This window comes from Homalodisca vitripennis, chromosome 7, assembly GCF_021130785.1.
Source record: "Homalodisca vitripennis isolate AUS2020 chromosome 7, UT_GWSS_2.1, whole genome shotgun sequence".
Lineage (NCBI taxonomy): Eukaryota > Metazoa > Arthropoda > Insecta > Hemiptera > Cicadellidae > Homalodisca > Homalodisca vitripennis.
This window is the reverse complement of record NC_060213.1, coordinates 26,149,062-26,161,387: the sequence shown is the minus strand read 5'-3', so window position 1 is coordinate 26,161,387 and position 12,326 is coordinate 26,149,062. Positions and strand designations below refer to the sequence as shown.

The 12,326-nt window shown below is 34.3% G+C and overlaps 1 protein-coding gene across 1 annotated transcript; it reads right to left on the bottom strand.

Moving 5' to 3' along the window:
• Positions 1-2,254: 2,254 nt before the first annotated feature.
• On the bottom strand, positions 2,255-11,542 carry LOC124365724 (tRNA-uridine aminocarboxypropyltransferase 2-like). The gene is made up of 4 exons (XM_046821708.1): positions 11,351-11,542; positions 9,286-9,471; positions 3,194-3,380; positions 2,255-2,853 (listed from the first exon to the last, which is right to left on the bottom strand). Exons 1-4 carry the CDS (start codon positions 11,431-11,433, stop codon positions 2,572-2,574), a joined length of 738 nt encoding a protein of 245 aa, XP_046677664.1. The 5' UTR covers positions 11,434-11,542; the 3' UTR covers positions 2,255-2,571.
• Between the last annotated feature and the right edge of the window lie 784 nt (positions 11,543-12,326).

The window sequence follows — 12,326 nt, the reverse complement described above, 5'->3', positions numbered from 1 at the left end:
AATTATAAATATTTTTTTAAGTTTGGGGCATTGATTAAGTTTATAATATGCTTTAGAAAATACAAGAACAGATGGTCTAAAACACCCTGCCGATACAGAGAATTTACATTGCAACTTCTAGAGTTAAAACTAGTTTATCTAAATCCAAATCCTTTTCTTGCACTCATGATGTGGTACTTACTGTCCGCATCTGACTTGTTTGCGAGCTCAAGGAATGCACCTGCCATTGGCTGAGGCTGTCGACCAGGTGTCACTTCCCGCACTTACTATCCGGCCTAAAACTATTAGTTATTTCCTTGTCACATTATAAACGCCAGGAAATTGGTGTATTTAAGTAATTCTATATTTAGGGTATAATGACATTTTTTACATGAGCTATAACATTGTTTGCACTTATCCTAAAACTGTAAAGTTTTATTTAAATTATAAATTATTATTCAAACCATAGCAACATGAAGTTGTTTTTACTTATTATCTTCAAAAATGTTGGGACTTGAAACCATACGTATTATAATAAAAAGTCCGTATATTTTTTCAAAATATGACACAAAATACGTTTTTGTTTTCTAACCTTAGTCGAGTGGGACATGCGAGATCTGATTCAGAAGAACTCTGGTCGTCGTCATCGGGGTCGTCACTTTCACTGGAGTCCACGCCACCAAGTTCAATAAACGAAGTGGTCAATGACGTCTTCTATTAGTCCATCCTTTATCCAGAAGTCCTGCTCTAGTTTTAGGGTGTGATTTGTAAAACCTTCCAGTCTATTTTGGTAACAGAGTTCATAGCATATGTTGTCACTTCCTCAAGTTTTGTTAACATAAATCACCTTTGATATTGTGATTTTTAATTTCCCGTTTCATGGTAGCCCAGGCTAACTCTATAGGATTTAGCTCGCACATATAAGGTGGTAAACGGATTACTAAATGTCCATGTGCCTTTAGTAAAGAATCTACACGGAAAATCTTTTGTGGGGGGTTTGTGTTGCACTATTAAATCGTACAGTTCAATTTTTTTCATAGTCGTGGAACAAGCTATATTATTTTTAATTAACCATTCAACCATGTCATTTTTAACTGCATATTTAGAAGGAGGTTTATTGTCCTGAAGGCAGTGATATGGTGCATTATCAAGGACAACTACGCTGTTTTTTTGGAAGATGTGGCAATAGTTTTTCGTGAACCCATCGTTCAAAAATTAACGCCATTCATTTGACCATGGTAATCACCGGTAGCTCTGCCAGCTTTGAAAATTAAATTGCAGTCATGAGAAGAAATCCATCTTTCGTGCCGGCACTAACCACTATTAGTCTATTAGATGAACTCGTGTTTGTCAAGACGCCAGGAACACCAGGACCACTCCAACATTTTCCAAAAGTTAAATTGTTGTCCACCCACGTCTCGTCTAGGTACACAATAACTTTACCCTCGTGTCTACACTTCTGTATCTCTCGCAAATAACGAGCACGCCAGTTTACTATATCAGGCCGTTCTATTAAAACGTTCCTGATTTTTCCACATCTCTTCCACTTAAACCCATGGTATGAAAGTTTAAGCGTCGTAAAGTGTGTACTCCCCAAGGAAAGTTAATCTTTTCTTTAATTGCCGTTAGTAATTTATGTTACCGTTGGCACTTTCTTTGTACAATGTAAAAATCATTAATGGTATCACGAATCACTCTCTGGTCAAATTCATCGATGTGAAATTTTTTTCCTCTGAATATGGTCTTTTTTTTCCCAGGAGTACTTAAGGCTTCATTACCGGGCTTCGACACCTTCTTTCTTTATAGATGTTACACTTCGCACTGATATACCGTGTAATTAGCTACCCGGATATTACTCTGCTTCAGTCTATGTTGGAGAGTACCCGTATTTGATTCTTCATCACACTTTTTTGAATAACTCGCCTTATAACATCCCTTTTGCCTCACTGTGAATTGTCTGTCCCTTCTTGCGAACCGAAGCCATTTTTTAAAAGCTAAAAACTCACAAATATACACTATATTAAATTAAACTTCCTTTCATCTAATGAATTTACACTATGTTATACATTAAACGTAATAATACAAATTTGAGGTGCACTGGTGAAATCACAACTCTCACTACACAAAGGTATTCGCGGGCGAATGTGCGGAGGTGGAGGTGACTAGTAGCGCCGTTGCCGGGGCAACGGTGACGTATTGTCTGTGGAGGGGAGTCCTCACCCTCGTCCCCCTCACCCCGCGCACGCAAACAAGTCAGATGCGGACAGTAATATAAGATATAATTTTTTTAGAAAACATTAAATCCGTTCTTAAAATCATAAACAAACCACTGCTTGTTTGTAATTAGAACACTGTATCACCTTGTACATAATATACTCATATCATATAAATCATAAAAATATATATGACGTGTATCCAAAAAGTATTAGTGGAAAAAAATTATAATTAATACAATATCATTTTTCCACTACAAACATCCTTTTTTTTGCAGAACCAATTTAAAAAATACTAAAGCGTAATTATATTTATTAAAAATAATAAATAATGTAATTAATTTTTTCATTATTAGAAAACAATTTAGGAATCTTCCACTCAACTCTCAGTAGACCTGAGAAGTTTTTCAAGCCGCTTGCCGATGAGCTTGGGGTAAGTCTCATTTTTGATGCGGAATTCCTTACTCTGGTGTGTAACGGCACCATGAGTCAGCTGGAAATCACACAGGGCCCGTAGAGGTTGCAGAAGTACCGCCTTGTAAGCAGCCGACCGCTCCACAAGCGCCAGTGCCTCTGCAGCAGTTTCTAACGTCGAGAGGCAACCGTCCGTTGGCTGACTGCGGATCACATACTCACTCGTCACTCCCAGTACAAGTTTCACCTGCACAACAATTTATATAGTAAAAACTAACCAAGTGACATTGATACTTTCAGCTTAAATTCATTCTACTGTTTTGTTCACTATTGATTTGAATCGAAACAAAGTAATAATTAACTTTTGTGATCAACATTTTTTTGAAAACTCTAGTCATAAGTCTAGATAAAACGGAGAAATGAATACGTTCTACAAAAGTGAAAGAAAAACGATAAGTAGGTGTTAAAAAATATATTAATATAAATAGTGAAAGAGAGCAAAAAATGTATACTTAGGCTAGGAGTAACGGCATTAATAAAATTAAGATATGGTAGACAAAATAAGTACGAAAATTTACAATACTCACTTGCTTCATTGAATGTAGGATTGGTGAGTTGTTGTAAATGGTCTTAGCCTGCGGCCATGTTCCATCGATGATCACAAGATTGGTAGGCTTGGAGGTTAGCAGTAAATCATCCAATGTAGTGGCAGCCCTGCTCGGATACAGCAGTACCGAATGTGGGTCGGAGAGTATCTCAAGCAGACCATCATGTCTTCAAAAACAACATTATTCATAGAGAAGCTTATACAACAAGGTGCCACTCCTGTAAAATTTTTGGTGAACCTAAAGTTAATTTTCATCTTGTATTTAACACTAAAACCCCCTAGCAAAAACTATATGTTTTTGTTTACTAAGAGACGCTTCAGCTATTAAAGCCTACCCTGAATATTTTGTGTTGCAAAAATGTATCAACACAAAACACTTTAAAACTTTCTGCAATCTCTAAAAAATTTCGGACTTTTAAAATTAGCCAATTTTGTTTAATGGCACAACCATTGTAGCTGTTTATTTTTAAGGCAAAACGTACATACAGTACAACCTCACTTATCCAAAGTAATTAGAACCAGAAGTAACACAGCTAAATGAAAATCCGGATGTTATTATATTTTAAACATTATTTGATGAACGTCAAACATGTTTTAATAGATTTTTTTTCAAATTTTTTAATTTGACTCTGAAATGGAAATGAGACCCATATAAATGTAGTTGTACTTTAATATGATACATTTAATGTCTTTTTTGTTACATTTCATAAAACTCCATAACCATCAGATTCCGGGTAAATTTGATTTGTGATGAAAAATCAAAATATAGTACATTTAGATATGCATAATTTTCAAAATTAGTTTATTAACATTCATAAATATTCAAATAGGTTTTATTCAACTTGAACAAATAGAAATTAACCAAAAATTATTTAGAATTTTCATTACTTAACCCATTGGCTTAGTTGTTATTTTTTCCGAAAGTTCACAAACCAAAACTAGCAAACGACCCGCAGTAACAACATCACTGTTGTGTTTTCATATTTATCTTAAAGCAATATGAACGTACTTTATATGTTGTGATTTACTTATTTTTTTAGTGACCTATCTGCAATCCTTCGGTGATTTTATTAGCAAATTGTTTTAGTTTTAATCACATCTGCTAGGTGTCAGAATCAAAAAAGTTTCTGTAGCGCTACTAGGTAAGGCAGCTACCCTCCACCATACCAATCAGCCTACACCGCTGTTACTTTGCCTGTCTTGTCGTTACCAGCACTGATTAGTGACTAATAGGTTTTTATTTAAGGAAAAGGCTTAAGAAATGGATTGAAGAAAGCATTTAGGAAGCTGCTAACTGATTACTGTTAAAAATTAAGTGTTATTTTTTAAGTTCGTTTCATACCATAACAATGGTTAAGTGACAGATTTGGCACAAAATGTCATAATGTTTGAATTAACAAAAACAATAAAGTATCGATATAATGATAAAAACGTACATGAAAAAACTTTTATTACGTTTTAAGCCTGCTGAATGTTTGCTCAAAGGGTTAATTTGCCTAAAATGTAAAGGTATCCGATTTATAAAATGAAATGAAGTGTCATTTTTTATTTGAGGCAGAGTTAGGGTTATTTTATGTTATGCCAATTGCAACATTCATGGTTAGGCTACACGGAGTTAGACCAAACAGAGCACTCAGCCTTTGCATCAGCTGCAGTAAAGATGTTTGTCAAGGAATTACAGTTATTACAGAGCTTGGTATATCACACGAAACTAACTAGTATTTTTATAAATAACGGTTTAAGAGTGACTGGCTAGTACATTCCAATATACAGTGTTTTTTTTGGCTAAAGCAAATATTTTAAATACAAATTATAACTCACTTGTTTCATTTCCTTAATAGTATATACTTTCATTTTCTCATCATTATGTTCATATCTTGTATCATTTCAATTTTTCTTTTTGTTCCATCTGGAACTTGGTTCTTTGAATAAATCCTATGTGCAAAATATTTTCTCTTATTAACAATTCAGCTAATACAATGTTAAACTAAGTTATTGCAATGGTATTTATACTCTTATGTTTCAAATACATCAAGGCTCAAGTTTACTCTTGAAGTCTAATTTTGTTTTATGTTTATGAAATAATATCTTTGTTTAAAATCTGTTGTAGACAATGGTTGATTTGAAAGGAAAACAGGATTCGGACATTTGCCATCCTTAATTAAGTATTACAAGGACAGAACACTCCATTTCGAGGATTGGAATCTATCCTCTTCATCAGATGTAAAAATACTCTTTGGTGGAGATATTTCTATTAGACTTTCATTGCTTTCCCTCATGGAGACATCAAACTTAATGATAACACATGAATAACATTTTTCCCTTCATTCGCCAAACCAGGGAGGTACAAGTCCAAAAAATCTTCTTTTTTTGATGTGTGTGTAGTACACTAGGAAAATCCTTAGGACAACAGTTTATCGAAAGCAAACACACACCAGTCAATACTTACATTTTCAATTTAACCGTACAAAATCTGTCAAAGAAGGAATTAAGAGTCCTTGTTTGACAGAGCAAAGAGCTTGTTCTTAGAAAAAGATAGACAAACAGAAGGAATAAACCAATTTAAATCAGATCTTATACAAAATGGATACCCTCTGTCTATCACATATAAGTGCAAAAAAGGTTTTAGAATACACACTGAGTTAGAAAATTATAACAAAGGAAAATTTACCTATGTGTCAATTCCTCAAATGCCAGGAGTATTAAGAAAAGCTAAAACATCAGCCAAAACACTCATGCAAAGTCTCAAAAAAACCAGACCAAAAAATGGAACACAGAGCTCAAAAACCTGTGTTTACATGATAAATGCTATTGTGATAGGAAATATAAAGATGAGACAAAACTACCACTAAATATGAGAGCTAAACAACATAAAGACAATATGAGAAAACGGCTATTACAAAAGTCTAGAATTGCAAGTCTAAAAATCACCACATGAAGTGGGATGATGAAGCAACATAATACACCGTGAAAAGAATATTTTTCAATAACGCAAACCTCTATGAGAGGCTTGAACGCTTTTTAGATGAAATGAAATCCTAAATTCTGAACAGTATGGCTTCAGAAAAAGTACATCAATCAACACCATAAAATTACCACCTTAAATAGTGTTGTTGATGGCTTTATAAATACTCAGCATACTAATTGACCTACCCAAAGCTTTCGTCGGTGTGTATCATGCAAAAATTGCAAGCACCAGTTACAGATAAACAGCATCCAGAGTCAGCAGAAATGTGGCTTGTTTCCTCTTAAGAATGCGTGCAAGTTTCACATTTCAAACAAAAAACATTATGGTTGCCTGTAAAGTCGGTTTTACGGGCGAAGATTTTACGTGACGTCTTTTTCTCGCTAGAATATTTATTGATATGAATATTATTAAATTGCACAATAGGAACAAGGAATTGAATGAAAATAAGAATTGCACAAAATTTAACTATAGAAATATATTTTGTTTACTAAAACATTGTACATAATTTGAAATTAATTAAAATTTGTTATTGTAAATGGTAAAGTTGAATAAAACATTTACTAAAATTGGAATTTGAAATTCTTGCTAAACACAGTTAAATTCTAACTCCGCGCGTGGTGATTGGTCAGTTTAGTTCGTTTGTTTGGTCGCACTGTTATGACAGGTTAGAGGTTATAATTTGTTATTTTAAATGTTTGACTAGCAAATACGCGCTGTTTCTTCTCAATCGACTGAATTACGATTGATTGCAGAGTGATTTAAACTAATAATTTCCTTAACACTATCAACATTTGTCAATAGTATGACATAACCTATAAACTCAGTTTCTCAACTTTTGTGTCAATCTAACAATTAATCAATCAATCATAGTTTACGATAATGAAATATCAGTGTACAATTATTTACCTTTATTGTTGTAGTTGTTGTAAATGACAAATCTAAGCACTCCACATTTTCACGAATAAACATAGTTATCTGCTTTATCTCGTGCGGCGGACCCACAGTTATCTGCTTTATCCCGTGCGGATCCCGTGCGGCGGACCCACTGGACGGGCATCGTAACGTTACCGGGCGTTACACTTTTTCATGAGTGACTCGAGCCGCAACCTAATTTAAGACGTTGTCACGTCAAAAATGTAGCATCCAGGGTCTGCCCAATTGTGCTTTGCTTCTTCTTAAGAATCAATTCCAATGCGTGCAAGTTTCACATTTCAAACATAAATGTGGCATCCAGGGTCTGCCGAATTGTGGCTTGCTTATAAAAGGCCAATGCGTGTAAGTTTCACATTTCAAACAAAAATGTGGCATCCAGGGTCTGCCGAATTGTGGCTTGCTTATAAAAGGCCAATGCGTGTAAGTTTCACATTTCAAACAAAAATGTGACGTCCAGGGTCTGCCGAATTGTAGCTGGCTTATAAAAGGCCAATGCGTGTAAGTTTCACATTTCAAACAAAAATGTGGCATCCAGGGTCTGCCGAATTGTGGCTTGCTTATAAGAGGCCAATGCATGTAAGTTTCACATTTCAAACAAAAATGTGACATCCAGGGTCTGCCTAATTGTGGCTTGCTTGTAAAAGGCCAATGCATGTAAGTTTCACATTTCAAACAAAAATGTGACATCCAGAGTCTGCCGAATTGTGGCTTGCTTATAAAAGGCCAATGCGTGTAAGTTTCACATTTCAATCATAAATGTGGAATCCTGGGTCTGCCGAATTGTGGCTTGCTTATAAAAGGCCAATGCATGTAAGTTTCACATTTCAAATAAAAATGTGACATCCAGTGTCTGCCCAATTGTGGTTTGCTTCTTCTTAAGAATCAATTCCAATGCATGCAAGTTACATGTTTCAAACAAAAATGTTAAAACTGGAGGGGGAGGGTTGTGACGAACACAAAATGGAATGAATTTTCAGGCTGCAAAAAGAGACAGGGAGAATCCTTGCATGGTTGAATCACAAAGACTCCTGTTGAGATTCTTATAGGGATTTTGGATTATTGACCTTGCCCTGTCTCTATGTTTTTTTACATGATCCTGTTCTGAGTTCAAAAGTGCAAACTCTAAGAAATGGAGTAATATATGCAGTAATACTTTAAACAAAGCACCTAGTAATTTTTGACATAACACAGTACGAGTAGCAACAAAAAAAGCACTGACAATCAATTGTAACAATTTTAAAAATATTGTAAGTTTTGCTTACAGTTAGTAACTGTACACAACCACAACTTAAAACGTCTGCAAAAAAATTACTGGCACAAAATGTAGCGGTATAAATTAGAAATACTAACAAATATTACACTGCAAGTCTAAAATTACGCTGAGATAATGAGCCCATGTCAGTCCAAATAACGATTGCACAAGTAACAGTCTAGGCTGATGGGTTGATATGACAAATGCAAGAGTAATAGTCTAGGCCAATGTGTTAATATGACAAATGCAAGAATAATAGTCTAGGCCAATGAATTAATATTACTATTTATTTTGTATTAAGAATAAAATATTTGTATTAGTAAACACATGTTTAAAAATTAATTTTTTTTAATATTTTGACCAGGTTGAAAATCATCAACCATTTCAAAACAGTGTAATTAAATTTTCACTATTTTTCAGTTGTATTGTGACACTAATACAATGACCATAGCTATACTTTACATTTCCATAACTTAGCAATATTTAAAAGTTGATATTCAAATTATTACATTTTCAAACATTTATATAGATGCAGAATTTGTAATACGAAATTTCTATGAATACAAGAAAAACCAATATATGCTAGTAATAGTTATTAGAGGTAGAGACACTGTGATGCGTGAAAAACTATTAAAATTGCATAGTTACATGTGTTAACTTAATATTCATAATTCTTTTAGATATAACTGTATGTGAGATAGTGACAGATATTAAAATGGCGATCCAGCTAAAATATCCCATGTATAAGCATAATGTGTTAATATTTAAATAAATTCAAATAATCTAATATTATTATTTTTTCAAACCCTTTCACTTCCATAAAGCACAAACAAGCTCAGAAAATATTTGCAACAGTCAAAATTGCAAATCTAGACACCAAGAAATTTAAAGATGGCTGTTCCTATCAAGAAGTATTTACCTCTGCTGAGGAAACTTTTTTCCTTTGTAAATGAGACAACGTCCAGGAGACAGGCCAAGACTCAGCATTGGTGCAGTTCTGAGACATCTCTTCTCTTCCGCAGGATGCTGCAGCAGCACGACACGAGATACTGGGCTTAGCGGCTCGCTGGGCAGGTATGGGCACCAGCAGACATTGCTTGGCCGTCTGGGAACAAATTAGAATGTAGTCCATCTCACTTACTTCATAATTTGTTTGCAAAGTCTTAGTCAAATTGTTTTTCTCCATTCACCTAATAGTGAAATATAAAATGAACAACAGATTAAAAGCAAATATTTTTGAAAAAATATAATATTTTAGTTACATTTAAGTAGCATTTAAAATACAAACCACTTGGTACTTAATTGTAAGCAACTTCCTTAATTTATATCACAATATTTTCCTCAGCAAAATTTTCTGTTCTCACTGACTACGGGCGAACACATGCTATATGATTTACCCTTCCTAGAACTTCCAGAGTAACGGAATTTTCTAATTTTGCACTTTCCATAGACATTAAATATCATTCACAATACTGTTATCAAATTTTAAAGACTAAAATATGTAGACTGTAAACTGCATGTAACCTCCATGTGCATGATCCGTACAAACCTTCTATGAGGTGGATTTACCAAGTTAAAAAGGACATGAGTAGAAAGGGATTAAAACCCATTGCGGATCACTGACGAGCTGGGCTCGTCACGCAGCGCCCGGGCCTAACAGCACGATGACGAGCTCAGGTCGCAAAAGCAGTCTGCTTTTAAGTTTCCCTCCAAATAGTTCTAGTGGTAATGTCTGATAGATCGGTGCGAACGTCAACTAGTTGACATCACTTGTCAACTAAGAGTGTTTAACAACGGTCTACGTTTAGAGTTTTCAAAAGTTTTATAAATATCCTACAGATTGCAGTTGTATGTCGAATTTGAAAAAATCATTCATATGAGTTTACTATTTGCTTTTTAGCGCTTCTGATTGGGTGTTTTCTACAGTTGTTATTATAATACTTTTGAGGTTAGTGACAAAGAACTAAACGACGCAGACGTACATGTTGGCGGGTTTAGTCTAGACAATGGCCCGGATGTTGTAATCACTTCGCCCGAGCCGCTTTATTTAGACTATGATTCAGACATCATCCCTGCCACATCAGAACCTTGCTCGCGTGTTATCGTTCCTACATCACGGATAACAGCAGGCCCATGTCCCATCTGAACGAATACCTTTACAGCTGAATTTTCTAGTATACAATAGCGAGCGATATGATGTGGTGCACCATTGCTGTTCGTTCGGCTGCTGACCGTAAATTAATTCGTGCCCGCTGGTGCCCGCGCGCCAAAAACAACACAATCCGCAATGGGTTAACACTGCAATCAAAATAGGAATCATGTTTGTCTGAAGAAATCCAAAAAAGTCTCTAGCAAAGAAATTTAAAATGAACTCAATACATTGTTTGAAATCAGAGAAACCTAGACCACAAGATATAGTGTAATATGGGTGAAAAGGTATTCTCATTGTCTCATCAGGTGCACAATTGAGTGCACTACGATGTGATAGACACAATCTCAACGCACGGTGAAGCAACATCGTAAAACTCAAATGGGCTATATAAATTTCTAAACAGTTTAATGAAATCATTTAAAAACCAAATTCCGAGACTTTTAGATGTCCTGAGACAATCTTTTGGAACATGATCAAAAACCAAGACAATTCCGGTTTTCCGGGATGTTTGGTCACCTTAGATTAAGGGGGTGAAAATCAAAATAAAGATTGTTTTTAATATTGACATTAGAGATCCCACATATTACCTTATATTAGGCTTGTCTACTTACCAAAACACAATCTTTTCTATTTCTAGACATAGCCCTTAGCATATAATTTTTAAATAAATCAAGATTATTACATAGTTTATTTGGGCCATATAATATCTTTTAATTGTAAACCTAGACCTATATTTGTAATATCAGTATTACAATGTAGTCTGCACTGAAAAATGGCATCTTAACTGAAATAAACAATTTCAATAATGCGTGCAAAGAAGAATTATACATACTTGCATTTATCACAGATATCCCGCTTTGAGGGAGGATCAGCAGGTAATCCAACAAAATCTTCCCATGTAGAATCCATAATCATAAAACACTAGAACATTATTATTGGTAATACTGCATTAAGAATAAGGCAATCTAGAGTGAACCCATTTTCCTAATCATTAATTGCATTGATATTTACATTTAAAACTGGTTTGATAAAACTATTACTAATTTCACTAGTCTCTAACTGAAAAGTTTATATCACATGAATCTATATTCTATATTATAACTAAATCTAAAAACTAAGTATAAAAATATACAATTATTAAAAAAATTATACGTTAAATATGAAATATAACTTTTAAATTAACATAAAAAATTTCACAACAAATCGAATAACCTAATTTAAATGATTTAGAGTTTTTGAGGTTAGATTTATTTTCTTCTTTCTGTTTGTTTTGCACATTAGCACAAACAAAGCATGCTTTGGAATAAGCCATGCTGCTTCAAAGTCCGATAAAATTTATTGTGGTTTCCCTGTTAGTTACGTTAATATAAAACAGGTTTAAACAAAATACAATTAGTAAAATTTGTTAGTGAATATTAAAAATATGTACAAACCATTGGTCTGATTTGTGGTGTATTGTTATTTACGTGAAAATTGAGAATTCCGGAATCTAAGTTAATATGGGAAATGAATAGCTGATGAGAATTAGGATTGCTACTCGCCAAAGACCCTTAAGGCATTCCTATTACGAAACTTGGGCCACGGTTGAAGTACCTTTTCCAGGATACATATATGTAATATGTATGCTGATGAAATAAATGTTTTCCCTTTAATAAACTTACTAATTGAAAATAGAAAACGGGAGAGGAGAGCTTTAATAAGCGGTCTACGGTGCGGCATCATAGTTCCTCAACTAAGAGAGGAACTATGGCTCATTGCCATAACTGTATTTAAGACGATCTAATAGAGGTTTACCACTACAGATTTTC